Here is a 24,403-nt window from a genome sequence, read left to right on the forward strand (position 1 = left end):
ATAGAAAGCTGAGATCCGAGTCACTTCAATTCCAAGAAAATAGAATAGAAAACTGAGATCCTTCTTATTAAGTTTAATAAATTCATGTGTTCAAATATAAATTGCACACTCTTTTTATTTTTTGTTTTTGTTTATTATTTCACCTCCGTATAGTTCTAATATATTTTCTATTGTTGATAGATATTGTTTTTAATATAAAATAACTAAAATATCTTTCTTTCTTTCTTTTCTGTTTTACGTCAACTAATTAGGATAGTAATTTTTTTAATAAATTTTTTTTTTGGTCTTATGCTTCTTTTTCATTTCAACAAATATTTAAAAAATAATAATATATAAACAGTAGTCAAAAGGTTAACAATCTTATCAAAATTGGTGGTAGTAGGAGGAGAAGGACTCACTTGGATCCCAGGAAAATAAATTAGAAAACCTAGATTCTCAGGCTAAAATTTAGAGTTCCTCCTTGTAGTTTTATTTGTGTTACTTCGCATCCTTGAAGTTCTAACATATTTGTTATTATCTCAGAGATATTATTCTTAATATAAGATAGCTAAAATACTCTTATTATTCTACATCAACTAATTAGAAAAGAGAACAATCTTGATAGGAAATTACCTTCATCGTTAGTTTTGATGGAAAAACTACGAGTCGTTTAAATGACACAAATTAATGTAAGTATAGAATTTTGCTGATCTACCTTTGAGGAAATAAAATGAATATACTGTTGTCTCACATGCTTGTTAATTAAGCTTTACTTAGCCTTTCTAAGAATCTAATTGCTTGTGAAGCATAAATATGAACTACTAATTCTGCAGAGACTAAAGCTGTCTGTAACTTTGAGAACTTACAATAGCTACAAGGTTTTTGGACATATAGACCACACTACAAGAGATGAATGATACACTGCTAGTATTAACTACTTTACAATGTGGTTCGTGGGACCTCTTTGCCTTTTCTTGTTAAGCAGCAAGAGAAGATAAAGATAACCCACTTTTGGAGACATAGTTTATTTTTACATAAGAGACCTACTACTTCTTAGAAGATATTAATCATTAAATCCCTTCTGGTATGCTTTGGAGAGAAGGACTCCACCCCATGCATCTTTCTCTGCAACTCTCCCTTCTATTGCTTGAAGCATTGCGGAGAAGAGACGCAACATCATCAAGAGAGATCACTTCCTTGTTCAGCATCTGCTGCAGTTCTTGCTTACTGAGAAGCAGCCTCACCCTGACAACTCCAGAGCTTAACCCGGACTCCTTCAAGGGTGATTGGTGCTGAAGCCTTTTGCCATCTATCCTCATCACCTTTCTTTGCTGAACAAAGAAGCAGTTCCCCATGAAGTCTCAGTTGTCTTCTATCAACTAGAAATCTGAACTCTGAAGAGTAGTTTTGTGAGTATAGACCTCAAGGGGTGGAAGCTGGAAGGTGGAAGGTGGAAGATGGAAAGGAGGAGGAGGGAGGGCTAGTATTTAAAAGAAGAGGCCATGCATAATGCCCATCATCTTCATAGTATATTTCAAATATGCCTTTGGCAATAATCCTACTCAAATAATAAAGAGAAAAAAAATTACTAATAAGATTTTACATTTTGACTATATTATAAATAAAACATTCTGAGCTCTTTATTTATTTTAAAAATATTAAAAAAGCTCAGCCACACTTTACAGTTTTTGATAGATAGATAGATAGATAGATAGATAGATAGATAGATATAATTTAATCCGACCATCAAGTTAACTCAACTATACAACCAAATTAAATCTCTATAACAAGTTAGAAACATAGGAATAATATAGTTTAAGATCAACGGATCAATCTCAAAAGTACTATTAGAAAAGTGAGGTGGGAATAATTTAGATTTCTTTATAATGTAGTCATCAACATGTAGGATGTTATTTGCAACTTCCACAATAACTAATGATGTTATAACACTGTTAATAATTATTGAAGCACTAAAAATGGTGCTCTTCTTTGTTCTAGTGGAATAAAATGGATGGGCCAGAGAGAGACAGAGTACCACTGCAAGGATAATGGTTTGACCAACCACAGCTTTGACTGGTCATCCCATTGAGGTTGACTCCCAAGGATAGATCTCAAGCCGAGTCACTGGAATAAAATTCCCTATCCAGTGGTAGGAACTCTGACCCAGTTTGGTTCATATGTTACACCAATCTACGATTAACTCCAGTGGTGGTCCTAAGTGTCATTATATTAATGATTGCAGATACTTACCTCCTCTCTTCTTCTTGTGTTTTACTTACTATCTCTGATGGCAGAGTTGGAATTGAGAGAAGAGAAAGAAGAAGAAGAAGAAGAAGAAGAAGAGGAATAGTAGGGGAAGGATGGAGGTGGAATGAGATCATGAGGAGGTCATCAATGGAGGCCTACTCAGTCCTCGTTCATGGAGGAGGGGGAGGGGGAGGGGGGTTGTCAACAATCTCAAAGCGTAGTTGTCAACAATTCCCCACACGCATGCGTCTGAGAGGCTACTTCGTGGGGGACGGACAAGGATCTCTCCTTCCCTCACATACCACATATTAAACTTTAATAAATTTAAAAATTACAAATAGAGCCCGACTCTTTTTATTATCTGCAAATATATCCTCCGCCTCGTGTTCTTCGTAAATAATGACAATTGATGGATTTATTTTTAATTATTTCCGAAACGTTGAGGCATCCCCATCTTTGCTACGATCGTATCATTAAACATCCAAATTTAGACAAGATGATATTACGAAAGTTAATATCTGGTGTGTTAGATGATGATAGATTAGAGTCCACCTGAAGTGGGGCGTGCTTATGTATCTAATTCGAGTCATCGATTAAAGTAAAGAGATTGCAATTGCCAACTTGGTGGAGGGGAGTTGAGTAGCGTAAACAAGCTTCGACACGCTTTCTTATATGTCAATTACTTCTTGGGTTTAGATTTAATAACTGGTTTCTAATGTACCCACTTACCTATTAGTTATTCATGGTACTTCCAGAAGCCAGATGGTAAAAATTAGTAGGTAGTTATATATTAAGATAGACTACTCCGAGTTAATTCTTTATCAATCAATTTGATGAAGATTTAACGATTAAGATCTTTAAGGGTATAATAGGAATGAAAAATATTACCGGTTCAGTAGGTAATTTTTTTTAGATATATAATCTTGCACGTTATTTTTTGACAATTATATTATCTTAATATTTTATCAAGTAAAAAATATATATATCATTAACTTAGAGTAACGTATATATATCAAAATAAGGGTATTGATGTCTTTTATAATTAACTTGATGAAAATTTAATTACATTTTATCTTTTTGATTATTTTTTATTATTTACATATATCTCCTATTAGTTTAAGATTGATTTAAATTAAATTTTAATAGATAGAGATAGAGAATTATATTTAAATTAAATTTTATCTCCAAATAATCAAATTTAAATTATTTAATATTAAATGATATCTCTTGTAATTAATGTATAATTATATTTAAGAGAGAAATCTTAACGGAAAAAAAAAGTGTAGAGTGCTTCTTCGTACCGTAAAATTAATTATTTATCAATAAACAATCAGTTTGATGAAGATCTAATAGTTAAGATCTTCGAGGGTATAATAAGAAAATTGAGAAGTTAGGCACACGTAATTAAATCTTCTTAACTAATATACTCTTTTTCTTACGTAATGTGGTTTTGAAACCGGTACCGAATATGAAAACTGGCTATTATAGTCGTTGGATTAAGATTATAATTTTTAAATATGTATTAGGAAAAAAATTATTTTTTTTCTCCACCCTATCTTCTTATAAAAAACCTCTCAATGGTGGTGTTAGCAGAAAATATCAAATCATTATTTTTATCCTCAAATTTACTCTCTCTTTTTCTTTTTTCTCTAACATTAAAAAAAAATCATTTTTATGGGCGGCACGACCTCAAACTTAAAGACTTGGCAATGGAGTTGCATGCGGAGCCGTACTTTGAGACGAAGAATTCGGCTGTGATTGGGATCTACGTCGCCGAATTCGAGTCTAATGTTCTAGAGAAGTAGAGATGAGATCACCAGAAGCATATTGTCAACCGAGTCCTTTTATACCTATATATTTAGAGAAAAACACCTTCTTTTTTCACTATACACTATACAGGCCTGCTTTTATGTCTTTCTTATAAATCTACACCTCTTTTTATTATTATTTATTTCGATTCCAAAAAAGAAATATAGGAAGTCGAAGATATCTGGAGATGGGCCCAGTTAATCTTTCTAGTTTGGGCCAACATTTGGCCTAATTAAGGCCCATGGATGCAACTATTAGAACCTTGCCGTTTTCCTAGCATTGAAAATATCATTTGTCCTGAAAAAATATAAAAATTTTCCTCTTCAAATATTTTTTTTTTGAATAGCTGGCTATATTAGGCTGACCTATCCTATAACGGCCTCCTCTAAAACGAGGTCACATAATTCCAAGGGAAGTGGGTCTGTCGGCTCAAGTCTAATAGATCTCGCCAAATCGACCACTTTGTTCCTTTTTTATCTTACATGACTCAGACGACAATTTATAATGCGGCACACTCAGTAACTAATTCCCTAACTTCCCACGGACAGCTGACCATTTTCTGCATGATCCGAACTAACTCCAATGAGAGGCAAATATCTTACAAAATTTGACGAAGCTTTCATAATTGAAAAATTAATTGAGCTCTTAGACATATATATTTTTTACATTAGATACATTTTTTAAAGTGTGTACAAAAGCTCAATCTTGGAACCTATCTTCGGATGATACGAACTTAATACTCTGGACAAATAGAGAGAGAAATTAGAGATGAGTATTAAATTATTTATCCAGTACGAGCAAATTATTTATAGAATGATTATGAAAATTTAGGTGGAGGTAGCCTAGATAACCGGCTAAGTAACCAATCCCTGAATCGAATCTACACATGGATTATCTTATTTATTTAAAATTTAAAATAAAAAGATAAAACTAAGTAACTAATTTAACTAGACTCGATTTAATCCGTATGGTCTGATCGTAATGGAACACATATTCCAATCACTTCTATTGATGAACTTAATAAGTTTCTTTTTGAAGGTCACAGTGAGTCCAACATTAGTGGACTGCAAGAATAGTATATGCACAAAAAAATTGTACGTGGAGAAACTAGAAGCATTTATGCTGCTGGAGATTGGCAGATGGACATCTTAGAGTTGAATATTTTTCCCTCATGGCGTTCTCAGAGTTGAAGAATATTCTCCATGCATGGGTGTGGCCACTCTCTTCCATACCACTACTTTTATCCTTCCACATTCCACAATGCTTAGCTTTGTTTGGCTACCAGTAGCAACTCTAGCAAGTTCTAATGGAGATGGATCCCTTTTCGATCGCCTTTCCAAAAGTAAAGTCCCACACCGTCCAAACTTTTAGATAAGTCAAGAGCCTTGTGATAGATACCACACATTCCATTTTGTTTAGATTTCTCATTTAGTTTTCTCTCACTCCCTCTCAGTCTCATTCAAACCAACCTCTTAAACAAGATGAGAATTTTAAAGAGCATACCCAACATTGGAAATTATTAATCGTACGAGGCCTTTGGCGATAAGGTTAAGATATCTTCCCCTCAAGTTGATCATGCATCAAATCATTCAGCTCTTTTGCAGCTGATGGATGATGGCAAATTGTTTTTGGCAGGATGCATATAGCATGCAGAACCTTGGAATCTTTTCACTGGTCCTATTTACAGCGACAAACACCCGGTTTAGTCCTTAATCCTTCATGATAATCTTGTAATCTAGCTATCTTAACTCCAAACTAATGAAGTAACAACCACATTATACAAGGTAGTCTAGACTCTAGAGTCTATATATATTGCAGGGAAGCATTGCCACTAGCCACATCCTACAACATTTACTTTGTTTAGCTTGAGCTAAACCAACCCAATCTTTTCCTTTCCCTTCTAGCAATGGCTGGCCAGAGTACCATCTTTGTTCTATTGATGCTCTCCTTTCTTGTGCCATTTGCAAGAGCTCGTGGTAGGGATTCTGGTTCTCTCTCTCTCTCATTTGGTGAATGCATTCTTGTAGTGAATGGATTATAAGGCAGAAAGTAAATGGAAATTAGAGTACTTATGATTACTTAGTTGTTCCTTCCTCATTTCTCTTTATCTTCTCACTTGTAAAGATTTCCTTTCAATTGGACAGCTTTTGCGAGATTTGGATACAGTGGAGCAATTGGTCCTGACAAATGGGGAAGATTGAGCCCAGAGTTTGTGTTGTGCTCAAAAGGCACTCATCAGTCTCCAATCAACATTGCAAAGAATGATGATGTGGTTTATAACCCAAAGTTGGAACCTCTTGAGAGGGATTATGTCGCAGTCGATTCGAATGCAACCCTTGTCGATAATGGTTTCAACATTGCGGTATGTTTCTTTCTCTATTTGATACGTTCTTTCTCTCAAGATCAGTAGAACATTGGAGTAGATAAGAAAGCAACATCAAGTGGCATGTTTAATATTTATATTTTACGAGATATTGTATCTTCTGATCTTCTAAGTGACTTTATAAAAGTGGAATGCTGGACAAAGATGCTGCTACTCCTTTATAAAAGAAAAATCTGAGTATCTTCTGCTGTTAAGGCTTCTTTTCTGCATAATTGTGTACTATTATGATTACAAGGAAATATTTTTCTTCTTTAGTTCTTGGAATTGGGTAGCTGCAGTGCTGAGACACATGTGTTCTTCTTTTCCAGTTACAATACGATGCTTCTGTTGGAGCTCTGATGGTGAATGGAAAAAATTATACTCTGAAACAAATGCATTGGCACTCACCTTCTGAGCACACCATTAATGGTGAAAGGTATGCACTAACTTCTCCAAGAACATAAGATGCAAAAGATACAGTTGATCATACTTGACATAGTTCAAAAAGAAGAAGAAGAAGAAGAAGAAAACTTCTAAATTGATCATCCAGACGAAGCTTAGAATCGCATTTCAAAGCCTAAACTAGAAAAGCAAAATCTCATTATGGCAAAATCAACAGGTTCGCGGTGGAGCTCCATTTGGTTCACAAGAGCGACGACGGCAATATCTCTGTCGTCGCAATCCTCTACAAATATGGGCATCCTGATCCTTTACTTTACCAGGTAAGTAGTAGTTACCCTCTACTCTGTGTCAACAAACTACTTCTACTCATGATGACTGAATGAATTGGCGTGGCTTGGCTGTTAACATTGCAGATCAAGGACAAGGTAGCTGAATTGACTAAGGAAGTTGGCTCAGGAGATGAAGCAGCTCATGTTGCAATTGGAGCTATGCACATAAGTGCCTTACGACGCCGCGTTCACAAGTACTTCAGATATGTAGGATCCCTCACCACGCCTCCATGCACTGAGAACGTCATATGGAACGTAGTTGGCAAGGTTTATAACTCTAAAAACTTCATCACATTTATATCTATATCTTCTATATATATATATACTTGACACTGACAAAGTTTAATTGGTACAGGTGAGAGAGATGAGCAAGAAACAAGCAGAGGCTCTGAGAGCTCCTCTGCAGCAGGAGTACCGGAGAAATTCAAGGCCGATTCAGCCGTTGAATGGTAGGACAGTCGAGCTGTATGATGGATCCGGAAGTGTGGGAAATAATTCTGATTAACGTACGTACTATGAGTAGTAGCCAACTGGGTAGATTTCTGATTTGGATGGATTGTGTCTGAAACTTTCTACTACTATGCTTGCTATCAAGAAGTAGGGTCTTCTTCTTCTTCTTCAAGACAAGTTCACTTGAGCTCTGTAATCTTTCTGTCTCTCTGAGATCAGAATAGCATTGAAAGATCTATTCTCACTGCTATCTTATGTGTTTGTATCGTTCATGTTAGACTATCAGCAAGGAGTACTTAAAATGGCAAAAATCTAATTTGCAGAAAAGAAAGGAAAAAAAAGAAGATTAATAAGATAAGGGCCCAACCGGGTTCGAACCGGTGACCTCTTGATCTGCAGTCAAATGCTCTACCACTGAGCTATGGACCCTTGATGTATCGCACAATTTGTATTAAAAATTTAAACTCGTGTAACCCAATATCTCCCCCATTTCGGACCGTTGGGGAGAATTATTACAAAACGCAGTAGAAAGACACAAAAAGGACAGAACCCCCATGACCGTTACAGTTCAAAAGAACTTCCGCCCCTTCCACTGAGGAACGAAAAAAAGAGAAGAAGATTAAGGAAATCAAGAGAAGAAGCATCGATGGGTTGCATCTCCTCCAAACTCCACGCCACCACCGACCTCGACGGCGAGATCCGCCTCGACCATTTCAACCACGTCGTCTCTCTCACTTCCACCACCTACGGGGTCCTCAACCTCGATCCCCAGGGGAAGGAAGAAGAAGGGAAGGTTGTGGCTAAGGAGTGGAGACCAAGGCCTCCTCCAGTTCTAAATCTTCCACTATACAAGAAGAGGGTTGTGAAGGAGGAAGCCCCCGAGGTCATCGATGCGTGGAAACTGATGGAGGATCTCGAAGACGAGACACCCATCTGGTCTCCTTTGAAGAAACCCACGAAACCCCTTGTCTCGATCCATCTCTGGTCGCCGGCGAAGGCAATGGCGTCTCCCAGGAAGAAGAAGGCGAGGACTCCGGGAAAAGAGAACAGCCCACTTCAGCAAAGTACTAAAAGGTGCGATCTTGACCCGAATCGAGTCTTACGGCCGTTTAGTCCGACGGAGAATTCGAAATCTGGGATGCCCAATTCGAGGATGTCGAGGAAAAATAGCCCCTTGGGTGGTGCAAAAATTGAAAATTTGGGCGCGGATTCCGGAGTTTCTTCGTCGCGGAGGAGCCTGAGCCCGCTGTTCGACCCGGCTCTCCTCGCTTTGATCGAGAAGGAGCTCCACGAGGAAGGAGAGCAGGTCAAGAAGGTGGTGCTTGCATCAGAACCCAGAACCCGAAAGGCCCGCGATTGCGATCTATTACTCAAGACCTTCGAGGAGAAGTGTCCTCCCGGGGGGGAGAACTCTCTAGTTTTGTACACAACTACACTGAGAGGAATCAGGAAAACCTTCGAAGACTGCAATGCCGTCCGGTCGGCTATCGAAGCTTACGATGTCGAAATCGCGGAGAGGGACATCTCCATGGACTCTGGCTACAGGGAGGAACTGAGGTTGTTGATGGACAAGAAGCAAGTAAAAGTTCCTAGTGTGTTTGTGAAGGGAAGGTTGATAGGAGGAGCAGAGGAAATCTTAAAGTTGGAAGAGGAAGGCAAACTTGGGTTATTGTTGGAAGGGATTCCAAGGGCAAAGACATGGTGCGAGGGGTGTGGAGGAGTGAGATTTGTGATGTGCATGGATTGCAATGGAAGTTGCAAGGTGTTGAATGAGGAGGAGAAGAAGATGGTCAAGTGTGAAGTGTGCAATGAGAATGGCTTGATACACTGCCCTGTCTGTTGCTGAAAAGATTCACTTTGAGGTCTAATTAGATCACCAGACAGTCAAATTGGGTTGATCACTGTCCACCCTAATGTTTTGATATGCTGCTTGTATGTGGTTTATTAATTTCTTACTTTGCTGTTGTTCTTCTTACATGTTCCTGTGCTATTTGTTTGTTCCATGGTGTTGATTCAAAAGGAAAGCAGAACTTTTTCCTATATGTGCTGCTGCTTGGTTTAATAAGAAATCATCTCTTTTATGAAGCTATTCTTACATAGTTGTTGTTAATATATTACATTTTATCCTCTATTGATTGCAATGAAGTTGATGTAAGTTTTCTGGGAGCATGGAGCTCCTGTTGCAAATAATTTGCTTAAATAAGCACTCTATAAAACCTGTACAGCTTTCAAATTTTGATGCTCTCAGAGCTCACCCAGTAGAAGTATAATTAATAGCCTTCATGTCTTATATATCTTTTCAACGGAAAAGATCAGCTTGAGTTCTTATCAATTAGCAATCAGGTTTAGATATGGAGGAGAAAAGGAGACATTTATAACGATACCGCTTTAACCATTGCTGTCGCTCAGATTGGTTCATTCAGATTCATCGAGTCGACAAATTATGTTAAAATGGAAGCTTTGAGAAACCTTTCTTGCTACTCCAATCCAGAAAAGAACTGATGATGTAGCAATAAGTTCACTAAAAGAATATCACCATCCAACCAACTAGAATTGTGAGCACAATTTTGCAATTGTGGAAACCGTAAACCGATCACTAGGATTTCGATGAGAAAAGCCACCCATCCCAAAGAAAAGTATAGGCCATGTCAACATGCGGCTGTAGACATATTTTACATAAAAAGTCAGACAGGCACAGGCAGGAGGAAGCACTCTTTTTTCTCTTTTTCGGCAGAGTTAATCTAGACATATTAAAGAGGAAGGATCATTACAACTAGAGCAGAGACAATAGACAGAACATGCTATATTTCTGGTTCCAAGAAGGCATCAACTCATTTAGGATTCCGTAGGACAATTATAACGGAATCCCCATGGAGGAACATTTTACTGATGAACCTATCCTTGTTGACTGGAAGTGCTTTTTTCTTGCCTTTACCAGTCTTTGGTATCTGCATGGAGTGCCAACATATTAATCATTAGAATAAGAACAAATGTAGAAAAAATTGCTTGATGAGCTTGGGCATACCTCAGTCCACATCTCCCTGACATTTTCAAGAACCATGTTACAGTGACGATCAAAAGCCCTGACACGACCAAGTAACTTCTTGTTGTTCCGACAATTGATGAGCACCTAAGGAAGCAGGGAACAATCCGTAACATTAGAATAGTAAGAAATCTGCAAGGAAATAAGTAGCAGATGTAATGCTAGAAATATTTATGTCGGCATTCACCTAGAAGCTTCAGCAATCTTTCATATACACAAGTTAAAGAAAAGAAGATTGGGCTTACCTGTGTATTATTTTTGACGCTCATCATCAGAACTGATAAAGGACCTGTGCTAAATTCCTCTTCCTCTTTCTTCCCCTGTCACCAAATAAGATGTATTTTAGGAGATGAAGTTAGAAAACAAGAGACAAAATCATTCTAAATATTTTAAGCAATAATGTGCCTCATCCTATCATTAGAACTTACATATAAACCTCATCATACCACAGGATCCATGAATACGCTTAGAACGTAATCAACCTTCAGTGATACTTAAATTTTAAGATTTAAATTAAAAATTTCACAATTCCATTTTTAACAAATATTTCAAAATGATAAGATTGTCAGTTTTGTGAACTAGAGTCCGTTGATAAATTTATAAGAAAGTAAAGGACAAATAAAAGTAGATATTGATAATTTAGCATGTACAATATGAATTTTAATATATTACGTTCTAGTGAAACACTGGTCCAAATCCAAGGATGAAACCTAGATATCTTAGCATCACCTTGAAACGGATGACAAGACCTCGATTGTGAATCATAACTCTCAAAAAAGTAACTTATAGTAGCCAAATTAGTTGTTTACCTAAAAGAAGTACCTGCATTTCCTATATATAAATATGGAGGATATAATAATAATTGGAGTATGATGCAATGGTTGGTTACCTCAAAAATTTCTGCATTTTTGTATGTGAGAGATTGATTTCTAGTTATTTAATCTTGCAAATGATTAATTTGCAGCAAAATAAGTGGTCAAATAATAAATCTTTGGTTCTCAATCTCTTTTCTGTAAATAAAAAGATAAATGGGGAAAGATTCATGAATGTCGCACTTCATATAATTTCAATGAAACATGAAAAATGCTGCTAGTGATTGAACTTGTCACATAAGAAAGGACCAGAGAAGAAGACAATTTCCAACCAGTACATGATCTGAAGTCCATAAAACTTCCATTTGCTTTCTAAATGAGAAGTATTACTGTTACATCAAGCATCTTGTATGTTACTTTTAAACTATCTTTGGAGGTGCAAAGTGATATTCCTATCTAACAAAATTAAGTTAAAAGAACCTACATTTGCGTCCTCCTCCATTGACATCCTGCAAAGAAAAGAAATGGGACTACATTAGAAGATGCAGAACGCAAGTATATCTATAGTCTTGCAAATAGATGTAGTAATGTATGCAGAATCTCGCATTAATATACATCAAAGGACAATTAGCAAACTAAAACAATAAATAACACCATACAAGGCTACTATAATATATAATGTATTTCGACATGTAGGAGCATTTCTTCTCAAAAGGCAAACTATCACATTGTAAAAGATAGAACCTATTCCTAAGATGCTGAAACCATTGCTATAAAGTATTGGCGTGTTGCAAGGGTGAATGAACTCAGTAACACGAAATAATATAGTATCAGTGTAAAACAATCTTACAGACAATTATGTATACCAATACAAGGAAGCGTATGGAACAATTTCATACTAATAATCTCCCCAACTATATTTACGAATCTTTAATATTTAGGGTAAAAAGCATACAATTTCCCTAATTGAATCGTAGAAATGAACAGAAGGAGAGCAGATCATGAAACGAGCAATCATCCAACAGATTCAAAGGAGTAACAGAAGAAAACGAGGAGCAACTCACTTGAGAAGACTCTGGCTGACTAACGATCGATCGACGAGCAAAGAGGAAGATGCTATTGGCAAACGAGAAACCCTATGTGCGCTTGGGGTTTTGCCGTTTTCCTCGCAGACCTCAGATTTCCGGAAATACCCCTTAGGCTACTCCATCTCCATTAGGCTCTAAATGGGCCAGATGCGGCCCAACTTGATTGGGCTCGGGTCCTACGACTCTCGAGTTCAACTCTCAAGTTCAATTCGATCCTCTTCTCGATCGCCCCACCTCGCCTCTTACCAGAGCTCGGTCGCTTCCATGGCGGTGCGCCCGACCATCTCCCGCTTTCCGGTGGACTCGGAGCTGCAAGAATCGTGCGGGCTCCCATGGGGTGTCGTGGTCGCACCTTTCTCCTCCGCGGACGAGCTCGGGAACCGGCCGCTCCATGGCAAGGAAGGCCACCTTCTTCCCCGCTGCGAGAACTGCTACGGTTACTTCAATACGTACTGCGAGCTCGATCAATGGTCGTGGACTTGCGTTCTCTGTGGAGCCCTCAATGGCCTCTCCACCATCGCCATCGATCGCTACTCGCAAGCCCGATCTTGCCCCGAGATGTGTTCATCTTTCATCGATCTCGAGATTCCAGGTGAGATAGTCCCGTCTGTTGAAGAAATTTCTAGGCTTTCTTGCATCTTAATGTATAATTAGATGGTTCTTAGGATCTGTTTAATTTTAGAAAGGCCTGATGAGAGAATTGTGCTCTTCAGTGGAAGGATCTGAGAGGGAGGGGATGCTGGCTCGGCCTGTCTACGTCGCAGCAGTGGATTTGTCATGTAAGATCTTGGACTTAATTGGTTTTTTTTTTCAAAAAAAAATGTGTGCTTTTCTTGAATTGTTGTCTTTTAAATGGCAAGTTCATCAGTACGTAGACTGTTAATATTTTTGTTTTCTGTGATTGTGTCGGAATGATGTCAAAACTGGAGAATATTACAGAACTCTGAGAAGGAACCAGATTGATTTGTAACGCCTGCTTTGGTTCCTTACCTAATATCCTATTCTAGTAGAACATGCTTGGATTCTCTATTCGTTCCTCCTTCCATTGGAAACTACTGTGAAGTTTCCAGTTAAGATATTATACATCTCTTTTGGGTAGGTTTTATACCTACGATGAGGAATTTCCATCTTGATATATAAAGAAATCAAGGGATCATTATAATGATTAGCGTGCATGACTATGATAATTAGAGATCAGCATAAGTTCTTCGTTATCAAAAGATTGTGCTCGATAAGTTAATTCTTGCTGAAGTTATAGAATGTACCCTTATCAACAAACAATATTTCAGTTTCTCTCCTTAGAATTGTATTGGCAATGGCCGAATTGAAGACATGTCATTTTCCTGCAGAACCTCAAAAAGTGATATTTGTGTCCCATGTGGGATGAAATATTTACTTGGCTTTACAAGTTTATGATTTGTGATCAATGTGTTAGTCAAGTACTTTTGGAAAGCTCATTCCATTTCTCGGTAATTAGATTTGAGATGACCGTTGAACCAGTCTACATTCCATACATGAAGATTTTATTTTATTTTATTTGCTAGTCTATCTCACAAGAAGAGGCTACTGTAGTTTACTTGTGAGATATATTAATGATTATTGTGCTGGTTATCCGTCGGCATGGCATGTGCCACGACACTTGTCGTCCATGCTACACAAATTGAGGCTTCACCGCTGGCCCCATGTAAGAGAGAGAGAGAGAGACGACATACTGTGTCGCCCTTGTTTTTGGCCTTGTCTTCTTCATTCTTACCTAGGGCAAACAAGCTATGGAGAGGTGTGAAATTGAGGGCGACGACGAGGCTGACGGCGTTGCAATGACACTCATCGCCATAGAGAGGACCGCGACGATGATGATGCTCTCTGCACGAGATGAGGGGAGCCATGCCACATGTCAATACTGTGCCGGCATGACAATCATTGGATACATTTAATCATATACTACTTAAGGAGACATGTTTATCATATAATGGTGATAATTTTTGTCTGATCGAGTACATTTTAGATTTAGTATAGGCATATATTATATATATGAAATGTTTAATGCCTCCACTGACATGTTGTGTTCTGTTAATTATAGCTAAGAAGCTCCTCTGTTGAACAATGGTATTTTGTGTTTCTGATATTTATCTGTTCTTATGTATACCATCAACTTGTATGACTATCTCAGAGTATATGCAGTATTAATCATAATAAAAGATAGAATTAGGAAGAAGGAATGAATTGCTTTCATATACTACTATTTAGTTGCTGATATTCGCAATATTTTTGTATCTTATTGCAGCATCTGATGAGTTCTTAGAGCTCGTCAAAAGTTCTCTTCTAGCAGCTCTTGAAGGTGATGTGTCAAGAATGTGGCAAATCTGATTGTTTTCATAAGATGACTAATCTGGAACAGTCAGTTTTATTGGAACTAAATTCTATACTTCTGATTTCTTTATATCTGCAGCTTTGGCTCCAGGATCGTTGTTTGGGCTTGTTACATTCAGCCACAAGATAGGGTTATATGATGTTCAAGGACCTCTACCTGTAGTAAAAAATATCTTCATTCCTCCAGATTCAGATGGTCGGTTGACAATAGATCTTGAAGATGCCATGCCGCTGCTTTCGTTTTTGGCTCCTGTATGTTTATAAGCAATTCCAAGAATGATTTCTGTTTTAAATTGTCAACTAACTTTGCAAAGTCTATTGCATTTGCAAGTTATTTCAATATTTCAGAACTTCCCTTTATTATAATTTTCTATATTGGTCATCAGAAAATGATGATATTTCCTGTACTTCATGATGTTCAATTACTTGTAACAGGTTGAAAGTTGTAAGGATCGTATTGCTGCAGCACTTGAAACACTGAAACCCACCACTTCCTGGGAAAGAACCACAGCTGCTGGGCAAGCGCTAGATGGCATATTGCTCAGTGGCCGGGGCTTTGGAGTAGCAATGGATGCTCTTATTAATTACCTGAGTTCAGAATATGGAAATACCTTTGCATTGGGTACGATAAAGCCCAAATCACATATCACCATTTAATGCTAATTATGAATTTTTATAATCTGTTTGGCAAGTATGCATTATTTTATTTAGCTCCTGCACTGGCTTTTTTTGGTTTGTGGGACGTGGAACACTAAGAGTAATGCTTTATCATGATCAATTCTGGGAGCAGCTAGGATCTTTGCATTTTTATCTGGTGCACCTGATTATGGAGCTGGGCAATTAGACACAAGAAGATATGGAGATCAGTATGCTAGTAAAGGAGAAGATGCTGACCGTGCATTGCTTCCTGAGCAAACATCATTCTACAAAGATCTGGTCAGTCGTTGAGACTTTTTATCAAATATCTAGATGAAGTAAGTATTTTGTAAATATCATCTGACTGTCAAATCATTAGGCTGCAATTGCTGTTCAATCAGGTGTTTGTGTGGACATATTTGCTATTACAAATGAATATACAGATCTGGCTTCCCTAAAGTTTCTCAGTATTGAGAGTGGTGGATCTTTGTTTCTATATTCTGGTACAGATGATTCAACACTTCCTCAGGATATGTAAGTTCATTGAGGAGTTCAGTTTTGTTATGCATTCTGGATCCATGTAACTTTTTGTCGTGTCAAGTAACAGCTGTTTTAATCACTTGGCCTTCTAGCAGCTGTTTTACCTTTTTCTTACTTCACAAGTTATTACTGTAAGTGATAGATAATTAGATGGAGACATGGAGTCATTTCATGAGATTCACTTTCTACATTGTTTGCAGGAAACCATTTTGATTGGCGGTTTCCATTAGTGTATCTATGTAGAGAGATAATTATCCATGTAAGATCCACCATGAAAGTAAATCCTAGAATCATGGCCCATGTATATAATACTTTGTGGTTCTACAGGGCAAAAGAGTATCTTATGTTTCTCCAGCCTGGAACTAATGTCTTAATGCTAATGAGTATAAATGTTAGCATAGTATTATTCTTGTAAACCTTACAGGTCTTATTTGTGGTCATTTGAATTATAATGCATTAAGAGGGTATGTGATTCTTATTGGAACCTTTGAACAGATACCGGATGTTGAGCCGTCCATATGCTTTTGGCTGTGTACTGCGATTAAGAACATCTTCTGAGTTCAGACCTGCTTTTGCTGTATATACTCAAACTGGAAATTTTCTTCTGTAATTTTTTATTTTTCTGACTTGTACGTGCTATTGACATATATACATTTTTGTCTTTGGCAGTACGGTCATTTCTTTCCAGATCCTCAATATGAAAATGTACAACACGTCATATGCTGTGATTCTTTTGCTACTTATGCTTATGATTTTGAGTTTGTCGACAATGCTGGCTTTTCCAGGTAAATTAATATCAGTTTCAGGATAAAATCCATAAACGTGACTTGATATCCTTTCTTTAAGTTTTAACTTAATTTAGAGTTACTCAACAAGCACACTAGGTTTATGCTAGTATATATTGTTGAAGATGGATGCAAAAAGATTTAGCCTAAAACCAGTGAATTTGATGTGCATGTACTCTGGTCAGGAGAGTTAGTGGAATTTTGTGCAATAACCTCTAACTGGTGCAATTTAATGCTATAGTATACTTTGGTAAGGAGCGTTGAAAATTTGAAATTGTCAAATGTTGGAGAGACTTTCTTAGAGTGAGACAACTGTTTATAATAGATGTCATCCTGGATAATGTCTGAATAGACATAAATTTAGAGTATACTAGCATTGATATTCTCAAATGTTGTTGCAGAGATGCTCTTAGAGTGAGGTTGAACCATTTATTATAATCCTCATCCTGGATAATATTTTACTAGAGATAAATCTGATTAGTCCTATATATAGACAGATAACAAAAAAGAGCGAAGAAAGAAATAATCATAAATGGGGATCATGCAAGAAAGAATAAGTCAAAAGGTGAATATGTCATTTAGTATTCAAAAGGTCAATATAGGCCATGCTAGGTTTATTTCCCTTGCACAACAAAGAACAAACACAGAAGTTGTTAGCTATCGAAGTGAAAACAAAAAAATGGTAGGTATGATATAGGATGTGAGCAGGGAGTAATGTATCAAGGAAGTCTGAATCAGTATCTGTTACTTTAAAGGCTCCATTTTGATGGAAGTTGATATTTGTTTCCCCATTAAGTGAAGTTGTTAATTTTCTTGAACCATTCTAAGCTGATGAGGTTCAATTTTAAGCCCTGTTCCTTATTGAAGGAACTCCTGGACACTACCCATAGGCGAAACACTTGCGTTAAGATTGCATATGTAAAACATGAAATCAAGCTGTTATGGCTTCCATGTAACTTTTCTTCTTGGGTGAAATCAACTGCTAAATTGCTATGCACTATATCATAATGTTCAAAGTTCCTCCTTTTCTTTTGCTGCTTGCAGGCACTCAGAACCTCCTTTCCTCCAAGTTGCCTTTCAATATTCAATTATTGTGCCTTGTGAGGAAACCTCGACTGTTGGGCTGAATTCTGGTACCAGGTATGTATTAGCCAAATATCCAAGATAAGTCTTTAAGAGTACTGTCTGCATCTGATCAGACATTTCATTACAGTAATTGCTACCATAATTTAGATTATAGAGACACTCTAGCTATTTTATTGGCAATTTCCTGTCCTGACTACTTTGTCACGACTCCTGTTTTTGTTGTATCTAATATCTATGTTCCCTGGAGGGTCACTCAAGTTAATCTAAACTACAGGCACTGTGATAGGTAACGCTAGCTAGTGGCTAGCTTTGTAGGTTTCATGGAAAGCCCTTGGTTATCTTGGGTGAAAACTGTGTCCTTTCGTGTAGTCGCAACGAACTTGATACTCACAGAAGCCCATTGCTTCTTACAGGAGCCTTCTCAAATTTAAAATTGACTTTAGCAACCCCAGATTTTTAAGAGAAGGCTTGGAGGATTATATGAAATGTTTATTAAAAATGTGTCTGGGGGATTGCTAATAACTCTTTTAGTTGTGGATTTTTCAAATGCACTTTTCATGGGTTCATAGAATCTTTCTATGGAGATTTTAGTAACAGTTTTATGCAGATTAGTGACTCTGGAGCAGCTTTCTGGTTCTACTTTTCAGCATGCATGCTTTGTCCTTTTACTAACATTTAATCAATATTATAGATTGAATTGAACTATACATTTTGTGTTAAATCTTTTCAGAAAGGTTTAACATTGAGTGCACTTTTGGCATCCTGAAAAGTGAAAACCCAATTCCTAAACAGTTGAAAGCTTCTCTATCTTCAGCTTGCAATTAGATTAGTCTTTTTAGTTTTTACAATCCCAAAGCACAAGCAATTGCTCAAGTGGTGTTAAAACTTGTTCCAAGTTTGTAACATAGTCCAACTCTTATACATTTAACCATAAAATTTACTTAATATTATATACTTTTATCAGTTATCATAGATAAAAATTTTACCTTATATAGACACTTCCTATGCACAGATCTAGGTACTCCCTGCAGAGGCGGTTAAGGATTCGGACAATGCAGTACAGTGTAGCTGCAGCTCTTGTTGACCTTTACGAGAGTGTTGATGCTGAAGTAGTTTTGTCTATCCTTGTTCACAAGGTACACTATTGCCATGTTCTGTTTGTTAAAAGTTATTATTTTGTTTAGACAATTGAGAAATAACTAAGATGGCATCATATATGTTGTACTATTTTTTGAGGTAGAAACACTAAAAAAAATTGTGAAACTTTCTTCTCGCAGTGACCATTTTCCCTGCACCATAGTGAATCCTGTTGTATCACATTAATTTGGATTTTAGTTTATCATGATTACTCACAACATTTGAATATTGATGGGCTCTAAATTCATTATCCTAAAAAAGGAAATTTGTGGTAGTGAAGTACAATATTAACAATATACTTGTAGGTTTTGCATGTCCCATTTGACAATCTTTTCACTTTATTCCGCCACTTTCTGAGTTCAGGTTATTTTAGCTACCTTGGAGCAAGGAGTTAGAGAAGGAAAATTACTGCTCCATGATTGGTTGGTCATTCTCATAGCTCAGTACAATGATGCATACAAGATTGCCAAATTTGAAGAGGGAAACACACTCTCCCATGTTGATATCGCCTTCTCACGGTGCCCACAATTGCAGTCTTTACCTAGGCTTGTATATGCTCTTTTACGGAATCCACTTCTACGTCTTCATGAAGATGGTGTTCATCCAGATTATAGGATATATTTGCAATGTCTTTTCAGGTGACTGTTATTTTGAAATGTTTCAAATTCTGCATACTTTACTGCATTGTCTTATGCCCTTTTCCAGAAAAGAACGTAGAGCGGATTTCTCAAAAGAATAGATAATGTTATTAAGCACTACTTGTGGTACTATTGAGTATGTGTGGACAGTCGAAGGTTCTTTTCATATGACTTTTTCAACATTGTAGTATCTTACTCATTTATGTTCAGATTCTCCTAGGTCAGTAGAAGACATCTTATGTGGCAATAAAGTAATGAGTATTCAGCGACTGGGGCACACCCTACTAGTATGAACTGACTGTTGGTATTTCATCTTGATGTATTATTGGTTTCAAACATAATTTCCTTTTAGCATATATTATTTTATATATTTTCTGTTTTTTTTTTTGGATACATCCAGTTTTGAACTTTGAAGAATTGTAATGTGCCACTTTTTAAGAAACTTAAATGGCTGTTTATGCAGTGCTCTGGAGCCATCTTTACTTCAGCGAGCTATATATCCAGTACTAACTTCATATGCTTCCCCTGATAAGCAAGCATATCCACGTCACTCATTGAGTCGTGCTGCTTTAGTAACCAGCGGAAGTCCAATATTCTTTCTTGATGCATATACAGATATAATTGTATATTATTCGCCCACAGCTGATGCTTCGCTTCCATTTCCTCCTCCACATGATTGTAAGTTGGATTCTATATTTATTTTCTCTTCTAGTCTCTTATTATGGTACAACCGACCATCATACTCAAAAGTAATAATTTGTAGCATTAAATATATGAGTTGGAAGAATCTTAACTTGCAACTTGTGACTTGAGTAAACCATTGTAATGTTGTAGGCCTTCTTCGGACGACGATCAATAGATTAAAGCAAGAGAGGAATATCACGCCTAAGCTTGTATTTATCCATGGAGGACATGATGATGCAAGAGCATTTGAGAGTTATCTCATCGAAGAACAGGATGTTGATGGATCTGGACTTCCTGGTGCCACAGGTTTTATTTCATTTCTTGAAGAAGTTAACAGAAACGTAGCAGAGTACCTCAAAGAACTGCCTAATTCATAAACCTATCATGCATCAACCAGCAACCTGGGAATGTTAAGCTATTAACAAGTGCATAAGAGGATCTCCATATATTGCCTTTTGTCATCTCTTGTAATTTCATGTCTTATACCAGTGTTATCTATTGCCATTAAACAATGGTTAAGGACTTGTTGGTTTTAAGATTTTTTAGACTCTTCTTTTGATAGAAATTATCCCAATTGAACGCAAGAGTGAGGTTACGTCCATTCTTTGTGTCTCATTGTCTCTTTTGTTTCCCCTTCTGTAATTTTTATAGTTTTCTCACTGTCTATGGATGATAAATAATGAAAATGATCTTCCATTTAAATTTTGCTATAAAAGTTGTTGCTCACTTTGTGCATGCTGACTACTAATGTTTCAATGGTCTAGCAAGGTAGGTTTTTTTTTTCTTGAGATTCTTTAGGCCTTGTTTTGTTTGATTATAAATTTCAAGCTCGATTAATTAGTTTTATTTTTTAGTTTTAATTTTTTTTAAGAGTAAACTTGATTAAAAGTTTAAAAAAAAATTTGGTAACTGAATCAGTTTAGATGGAGCCTTAAATATAGGTTAAACTATGAAGAATAGAAACAGATGAAGTAATAACCCTACAAGCTGAGCTCAATTGGGTTTATGTTGCATGCGGGCGTCTGAATTCAAATTCTAGCGACATCACATCAGGATTTAGTGAGACGTTATAAAGAAATGAAAGTAAGTTTATAGGATGATGGTGCTAGTTAAGTGGTGTAAGAAGCATAGGGAGGGTTTACATTTCAACGTAGTCAGCAGCAGATAAAAGTAAAGTGAATCAATCAAAAGATTCGACAAAGCTAAGACGAATCCCACTTTTATTTTCAAAGATATAAGAATCGTGAGACCCGGGAAAAGTCCAAACACCTTGGTGTCGACAAAAAGGGAAGAATCACACACATCCCACGACGATGAGAAGCTCCACCCACCACGAAATCCAGTCCAAGTTTATTCATCACTAGAGAGAAAATCTATGTCTCAAATGCAAAGTTGGCCAACTTTTTATCGTCCACATCTACACAAAGTGCTGATAGCCTGATACTGAGGCCAGAAATCCTTATAAGCACTATAAATGGTAGCATTAGCTGCAAGTCCTTTTTAACACACAAAAAGTACAGCAGGAAAGGAGTGGCTGGTGCTCCAGTTGGGAGAATAAGGGACAAAACTGGAGCATTGCATTTTCTACTATCGAATAATAGTCTTTCTTTTCTTTTCCTCACTTTGTAAAAATATCAACGTTCACAAATTATATTCTTTGTTTTTAGGTTACTGTGTTCGATTTGGTAGTATAGAAAAGATCCTCTTTCAGGGCATTGACAAAGATCTAAAATTATCCCATGGGGGCAGAACAAAACCTAGTAGCAATCTGCTGAAATATATTGACGAATAGAGAGAGAAAGAGAGAGAGAGTGAGAAAAGATCTGAGCATCGTAATCACCTCTTTGTAAAGTTTGAAACAATCCTCACACCCACTACTACCGGTTTGACTTTATGTTCTCATAGGCTTTTCTTTTCTTTTCTTCTCTTTTTGTTTTCCCTTCTCTAAAGAAGGTCAGGACCTCTGGATTCTTGTGAATCTCTCACGTGACAATGGAAAAAAGAGTGACTGCCACCATGAGTGGCTAAGGACCCAAGTGTTAGGGAATCTTGGAACTTTGAAACGGATCTTTTGCTCCCTAGAATCTTATTCATTTGCATGATTAGTTCAAAGCTATCATGATGGCCGAAAAAATATCTGATCCTAGTTTCATTCTTCACTGCATTCAGATTAGTATAAATTTAGGCGATTGGAAAAGTACAATTCAATCTTTTTATCATCATATCATGAGATGACTATGAGAAAGTATAATTCAAATCAAACAATAAACTAGCATTATATTACAATTATTCCTCACAGGATGTTAACAGAAAACTGTAAAATTTCCCCTTGTCAAGTCTGCAGATAGAACTTCTCATATAAGATTAAACCTCAGATTATTTTGCATTTCTTCACTCAGGGCAATAATAGATTCATTTCTTCATTCTAATTCTTCTTAGAGAAGTCATTAAGAACCATCATAATTTCTTGCGATGCCTTGTTTGTCCATTTTTTTTTTATATAGAAAAAAAAAATCCTTCTTCTCCTCTCTCTTTGCACTTCTCTTTTGGCAAACTATGGAAGCAATCATAGATGCATAAGTTGCAATCAAACCTCTTCCTTGTCTTGCTCCTCCCCCTCTTCCTCTTGCTCTTCCTCTCCTTCAGCAATATCCTCATCTGGGTGCATAAAGTGCAGCTTGAGCCTCCCATCTTCCCTTGAAGCATGCAAGAATTCTTGGCTTGGGATCCTTATCTCCCTCAAAACAAACCGACCACCTTCCCTATAAGACTTGAAGCACACCCACGGCTTCCCACTCCGCCCTATCGACGATATAGGCGGCGGAAACCCTTCGCCTCTCTTCGCCCTCACGTCGTAGTACCCCCTCCAATTCCTTCCATTCTCTACCTTATCCTTCTTCCCCTTCTGATCGACCCAGTCGTCGTCGCTCTCCTTCATCATGTCGTCGACGTCGTCGGAGCTCTCGGACCCGAGCCCCTCGGTGCACATCATCAACGACTCCGCGCTCTTGTGAGTAACAGGCGTTCCACCAGTAGTAGCACTGCTCCTGTACTGCTCCTTCGGTGCGCCGAGGAGAGAATCCAACGAAGCGGTCTTGCTGTGTCGCGGTTTCATTTCCTCGAACATCTGGTCGGCGTCCGAGGGAGGCGTGTGTGAGCGCTCCTGGAAGTGGAGTTCACCGAAGAGCTCGGTGAAGGACGACGGATCCAAAGGCTTCTTGGGTTTGATTTGGTTCCATGCGGACAGAGATTCCATTAGAGTAGGGTTTTCCGGCAATGGAGTCTCAAACAAAGACGTCAAACTCCCACATGAAGCCATAGTAAGATTTGGAGATGGAGATGAGGAAGAAGAGTTAGAATAGCGAGAGGGAGAGGGAGAGGGAGAGGGAGAGGGAGAAAGAGAGAGTCTTTAGATTCTTCTAAGGATGTGGAATAATAAGAGGGGAATAAGGATAGATTGACATGTGGATATTAGAGTCAGGGCCTCCTTTTTGCATGGCTTCCTCCAGTCTTTATAACAACCTTTGCACAAGAGGAGGCAGGGTTAGGGTTAGGAGCCCTCCACTTGGATAACTTGGATGCACATCACATGGCTATCATGGATTCACAATGGACGGCTCTGATTATTTCCAATCTTACTAAATAAATAAATTGGGATATGGATAAGGCTAAGGCTAAGGCTAAGGCTGAGGCTGAGGCTGAGGTTCATGTTACATATGAAGAGTTATAATTTATGGATCTTGATAACTAGCTAGATTATAATTTGATAGACCTTTTGACAAAGATTTGACAAGACTATGAAAAGCTATAATGGAGATGTTGGATCCCCTTGGTGAGAGGCAACAACGACTAGATTGCAAATGATAGCCACCTAAATGTTTGTGCTCGTGATTTGCATGGATCAATCTGTCTGGACCTCATGCCCTCATTGGAAAGAAGGCTTTTGGGCCTCCCTTGCTGCATGCACCAATGCTATCTATCCCTGGATGAGAATTTGCAAGAGAAG

At 37.5% G+C, this 24,403-nt stretch overlaps 5 protein-coding genes and 1 non-coding gene across 7 annotated transcripts; 3 read left to right on the top strand and 3 right to left on the bottom strand.

The window, feature by feature from the left end:
• Window positions 1-5,851: 5,851 nt before the first annotated feature.
• LOC140771653 (alpha carbonic anhydrase 1, chloroplastic-like) lies at window positions 5,852-7,828 on the top strand. Its single transcript, XM_073113232.1, has 6 exons — window positions 5,852-6,011; window positions 6,180-6,397; window positions 6,727-6,833; window positions 7,017-7,119; window positions 7,213-7,395; window positions 7,484-7,828. The coding sequence occupies exons 1-6, from the start codon at window positions 5,942-5,944 to the stop codon at window positions 7,631-7,633; spliced, it is 831 nt and encodes a 276-aa protein (XP_072969333.1). The 5' UTR covers window positions 5,852-5,941; the 3' UTR covers window positions 7,634-7,828.
• A 107-nt stretch (window positions 7,829-7,935) lies between these two features.
• On the bottom strand, window positions 7,936-8,007 carry TRNAC-GCA (transfer RNA cysteine (anticodon GCA)). The gene has a single exon. It is a non-coding gene; the product is annotated as a tRNA-Cys (tRNA).
• Window positions 7,970-9,645, top strand: LOC140771652 (uncharacterized). Its single transcript, XM_073113231.1, has one exon. It carries the CDS (start codon window positions 8,225-8,227, stop codon window positions 9,422-9,424), a length of 1,200 nt encoding a protein of 399 aa, XP_072969332.1. The 5' UTR covers window positions 7,970-8,224; the 3' UTR covers window positions 9,425-9,645.
• A 506-nt stretch (window positions 9,646-10,151) lies between these two features.
• Window positions 10,152-12,615, bottom strand: LOC140772160 (uncharacterized). The gene is made up of 5 exons (XM_073114085.1): window positions 12,498-12,615; window positions 11,918-11,942; window positions 10,867-10,941; window positions 10,604-10,708; window positions 10,152-10,526 (listed from the first exon to the last, which is right to left on the bottom strand). The coding sequence occupies exons 2-5, from the start codon at window positions 11,939-11,941 to the stop codon at window positions 10,410-10,412; spliced, it is 321 nt and encodes a 106-aa protein (XP_072970186.1). The 5' UTR covers window position 11,942; window positions 12,498-12,615; the 3' UTR covers window positions 10,152-10,409.
• Window positions 12,616-12,720: 105 nt separating this feature from the next.
• On the top strand, window positions 12,721-20,998 carry LOC140772406 (protein transport protein SEC23 D-like). 2 transcript variants are annotated; one of them, XM_073114465.1, is made up of 14 exons: window positions 12,721-13,113; window positions 13,208-13,300; window positions 14,806-14,859; window positions 14,971-15,143; window positions 15,327-15,513; window positions 15,682-15,827; window positions 15,907-16,061; window positions 16,563-16,644; window positions 16,737-16,852; window positions 17,897-17,992; window positions 18,951-19,074; window positions 19,439-19,713; window positions 20,177-20,391; window positions 20,548-20,998. In XM_073114465.1, exons 1-14 carry the CDS (start codon window positions 12,786-12,788, stop codon window positions 20,772-20,774), a joined length of 2,271 nt encoding a protein of 756 aa, XP_072970566.1. In that variant the 5' UTR covers window positions 12,721-12,785; the 3' UTR covers window positions 20,775-20,998. The 2 variants fall into 2 exon arrangements, with proteins under 2 accessions (XP_072970566.1, XP_072970567.1); XM_073114466.1 differs by having other exon boundaries at window positions 12,722-13,113; window positions 13,235-13,300.
• Window positions 20,999-22,860: 1,862 nt separating this feature from the next.
• Window positions 22,861-23,906, bottom strand: LOC140772182 (uncharacterized). Its single transcript, XM_073114112.1, has one exon. It carries the CDS (start codon window positions 23,714-23,716, stop codon window positions 22,985-22,987), a length of 732 nt encoding a protein of 243 aa, XP_072970213.1. The 5' UTR covers window positions 23,717-23,906; the 3' UTR covers window positions 22,861-22,984.
• Between the last annotated feature and the right edge of the window lie 497 nt (window positions 23,907-24,403).

Source organism: Typha angustifolia, chromosome 12, assembly GCF_048772165.1.
Source record: "Typha angustifolia cultivar Huaian chromosome 12, ASM4877216v1, whole genome shotgun sequence".
Taxonomy (NCBI): Eukaryota; Viridiplantae; Streptophyta; class Magnoliopsida; order Poales; family Typhaceae; genus Typha; species Typha angustifolia.

Bases quoted from the DNA above. Each gene is read 5' to 3' on its own strand.
- LOC140771653 (XM_073113232.1), top strand. From the start codon at position 5,942: ATGGCTGGCCAGAGTACCATCTTTGTTCTATTGATGCTCTCCTTTCTT. The intron at 6,012-6,179 runs GTAGGGATTCTG...TCAATTGGACAG, and splicing joins GCCATTTGCAAGAGCTCGTG to CTTTTGCGAGATTTGGATAC. The intron at 6,834-7,016 runs GTATGCACTAAC...CAAAATCAACAG, and splicing joins CACACCATTAATGGTGAAAG to GTTCGCGGTGGAGCTCCATT.
- LOC140771652 (XM_073113231.1), top strand. From the start codon at position 8,225: ATGGGTTGCATCTCCTCCAAACTCCACGCCACCACCGACCTCGACGGC.
- LOC140772160 (XM_073114085.1), bottom strand. From the start codon at position 11,941: ATGTCAATGGAGGAGGACGCAAAT. The intron at 10,942-11,917 runs GTAGGTTCTTTT...ATTTGGTGACAG, and splicing joins CAATGGAGGAGGACGCAAAT to GGGAAGAAAGAGGAAGAGGA. The intron at 10,709-10,866 runs GTAAGCCCAATC...CTGCTTCCTTAG, and splicing joins GCGTCAAAAATAATACACAG to GTGCTCATCAATTGTCGGAA.
- LOC140772406 (XM_073114465.1), top strand. From the start codon at position 12,786: ATGGCGGTGCGCCCGACCATCTCCCGCTTTCCGGTGGACTCGGAGCTG. The intron at 14,860-14,970 runs GTGATGTGTCAA...TTATATCTGCAG, and splicing joins TCTTCTAGCAGCTCTTGAAG to CTTTGGCTCCAGGATCGTTG. The intron at 20,392-20,547 runs GTAAGTTGGATT...GTAATGTTGTAG, and splicing joins ATTTCCTCCTCCACATGATT to GCCTTCTTCGGACGACGATC.
- LOC140772182 (XM_073114112.1), bottom strand. From the start codon at position 23,716: ATGGCTTCATGTGGGAGTTTGACGTCTTTGTTTGAGACTCCATTGCCG.